Source organism: Apis dorsata, unplaced genomic scaffold (assembly GCF_000469605.1).
Source record: "Apis dorsata unplaced genomic scaffold, Apis dorsata 1.3 scaffold_217, whole genome shotgun sequence".
NCBI classification, from domain to species: domain Eukaryota; kingdom Metazoa; phylum Arthropoda; class Insecta; order Hymenoptera; family Apidae; genus Apis; species Apis dorsata.
In genome coordinates this window covers 373088-375741 of record NW_006263500.1, presented here as the reverse complement: position 1 = coordinate 375741, position 2654 = coordinate 373088, and the positions used below count along the sequence as shown (strand labels likewise).

Sequence of the window (2654 nt, the reverse complement as noted above, 5' to 3'; positions counted from 1 at the left end):
ATTATTATACATATCTGATCGACCGTTTATCAAATGTTTCAGCCAGCTCGACAACACCTGCATTTGGCCGCAAGCATGCACCGCGAATATAGCAGCCAAGCTACAGGCTGCAGTCGTTATGGTATGCAATAGAACACCGGCGACCAATTGAATGAAAAATACGATTTCATTCGTAAAACTATAGCGAGTATCGATGATAAATCTCGAGAAGGGAAACACCAAAGGAATGAAGGTAATATTGCCATCCTCCGCAGGAATTTTCCCAACGCTAATTGGTACGGCAATATAGTAAAAGGCAAAACCACTGTACATGAAAAACGTGCAAATAACGACCAACTTTCTTCCAAAATTTGCATTCGTTATCATGATTTCTCTGTCTTTAGAATACGTGATATTCTTCCAATCCCATTCGATACGTTTGATGCATTCGCTGATATTATCTTTATGTAGGATTAACAAATGGTATTTTAGAAATGCCATCACGCAGAAGCTCAATGGACCAAATAGTTTTATTCTGTTGTAGATATCTTCCACTTCGAGAATCACATACAAACTGCATGGTATCGAGAGGAAACTTATTAAACTGTAGCAGATTACATTTATTAATCGATAAAGATATTTTCCTGTCGTTGAAATGGTGGAGGAATTTGGCCAAAGACCGATCGGTTTTAAAATCCAGCGACTCCATTGAATGCTCAGGTTTACGTTTTTCTTATAGTCGTAATCTGTTCTGATACATGACATGCCCTCGATTTCTAATTTATTCATCATTAGAGTTTGAACGTCGCTTTCGAACTAACCAGCAATTGTTTGATCTCAGGTTTAGAGAAAAGAATAGAGCGCTTGCGCCGGTTTTCCAATTCCCCGGTTTCCCTTCGGTAGAGGGGAACAAGTTTATTTTCTTCGATGAATTGAAGTATTCTCCCCTGTTGCATCGTGTTGGATTTTTTTTATTTATGCATTATGAGTTCAAAGTGCTGCGAATGATAGTGAAGCCATCGATTCATTCATAAAACATCAAAATAACATTTCTCGATATTATATGGAGTTATTTTTGAAGTTTAACTTTCATTTTTTATTATTTAATACAAAGAAAAGAAATCATTGTAAAAAATTAGTAAGTATCAATTGTAAATTTTTTTTTATTCACATTTATAATAAAATTTGTTTCTTAGATTCTTTACATAATAAGACATATGAAAAATTACAGTTTTTTTAATAGAAAAAAAACACATTGATTCTTATAGACTAATATAATAATAAATTAATTTTTATTAAAATAATAAATATAGTTTATATTGTATTGCATTTTGAAGAATATTTAAGTTAATGTTCGCAATACATTCAAAAAAGCAAATGATGTTTTAATCACCTATTTTGTACAAAATATTTTTGTATATTTTTAATTACATGTAAAAATTCGTGAAGTTATACTAATTTAATACTTACGTCAGAAAAAGTACTCATTGATAATTCGATTAAATTCCCTGCTGTTAATTTAGTAGATGAATTAGACATTGCGATTATCAAAACGCAACACAACTTTTTCTTTCCGAATAACTGGTACCATTCGATCATGTACGTTACTTCCCCTATATTCCTAGACTATTATAAACTATGCCACAATTGTTGTGTGTAAAATATTGATATAATCATTAAGAAAACCATACCTGATTGGCCAAAAGCTCTCCTATGTAACAAAATATAAAAATATTGAATATAATCGTTATAAGTAATATAAGATATGTTACAACTTCCGTTAGATGATTCGATTCCCATTCCTGTAATATCAAAAATTATATTATATTATGTCGAAAAGAAATACTTATTAAAAAATATTTTTTTAAATATCTTTTAATTATGTACCATGATGGCACAATATCCAAGAAGGCATACGTTTATTGTACATTCTAAAAATTCCATGTATGATACTTGTTGAAGAATTTTTTCGATAAGTGATAAAAATCTGTTATAAAAATAAAATAAATATTATCACAATAATTCTATATAAATATTTGACAGATATTAGATATAAGAGATTTCAAATTACAAAATTATTAAAGCTTAAAATTTTTTGTAATTAAAAACTATTTCAATTTTCAAATTTAATAAATAAAATTTGAATATTTAAAAATATTCAAATTTAATAGTAAAAAATTATTTCAATAACAAGTAATACAATTTCTATATATTTTTTTCAAACTTTGTCTCTATACTTTTGAGAAAAAAATATATAATTTGCTAATAAAATCAAATTTAAAAGAAATTCTTCGCAAAACAATTATACTATAAAATTTTATCACGAGATAAATAAATCTTACACACTTTAATATTCGAACGTGTTGATTTACAATCGTGGCAATTCGCTGATCGACGCTGTTACACATATCTAACCGACCATCTATCAAATGTTTCAGCCAAACCATCATCACTTGTATCTGGCCACAAGCGTGAACCGTTAATATGGCAGCCAAACTACACACCGATGATGTAACACCATGCAGCAAAAAACCACATATAAATTGAGCGAGAAATACAATCTCGTTTATTGGACTATATCGAACATCAGCAATGTATTTTGGGAAAGGAAACATCGTGGGTATGAAACTGATATTAGCATCTTGTGCCGGAATTTTCCCAATTTTCATCGGTAC

The 2654-nt window shown here is 29.6% G+C and overlaps 2 protein-coding genes across 2 annotated transcripts in view; both read right to left on the bottom strand.

The window, feature by feature from the left end:
* The window catches only part of LOC102680893, a gene marked incomplete at its 3' end in the record, with an annotated part of 1405 nt that extends 500 nt beyond the window's left edge, over positions 1-905 (bottom strand). Inside the window, exon 1 of the mRNA XM_031510204.1 lies at positions 1-905. This exon is cut by the window's left edge and continues 89 nt beyond it. Within this exon, the coding sequence (XP_031366064.1) occupies positions 1-771 (771 nt within the window).
* A 371-nt stretch (positions 906-1276) lies between these two features.
* The window catches only part of LOC102670667 (odorant receptor 22c-like), a 2356-nt gene continuing 978 nt past the window's right edge, over positions 1277-2654 (bottom strand). Inside the window, exons 2-6 of the mRNA XM_031510255.1 lie at positions 2326-2654; positions 1867-1966; positions 1671-1781; positions 1450-1605; positions 1277-1372 (exon numbers count right to left, since the gene is read on the bottom strand). The exon at positions 2326-2654 is cut by the window's right edge and continues 27 nt beyond it. Coding sequence (XP_031366115.1) covers positions 1322-1372; positions 1450-1605; positions 1671-1781; positions 1867-1966; positions 2326-2654 — 747 coding nt within the window. The 3' untranslated portion in view covers positions 1277-1321. The remainder of the gene's footprint in view (positions 1373-1449; positions 1606-1670; positions 1782-1866; positions 1967-2325) is intronic.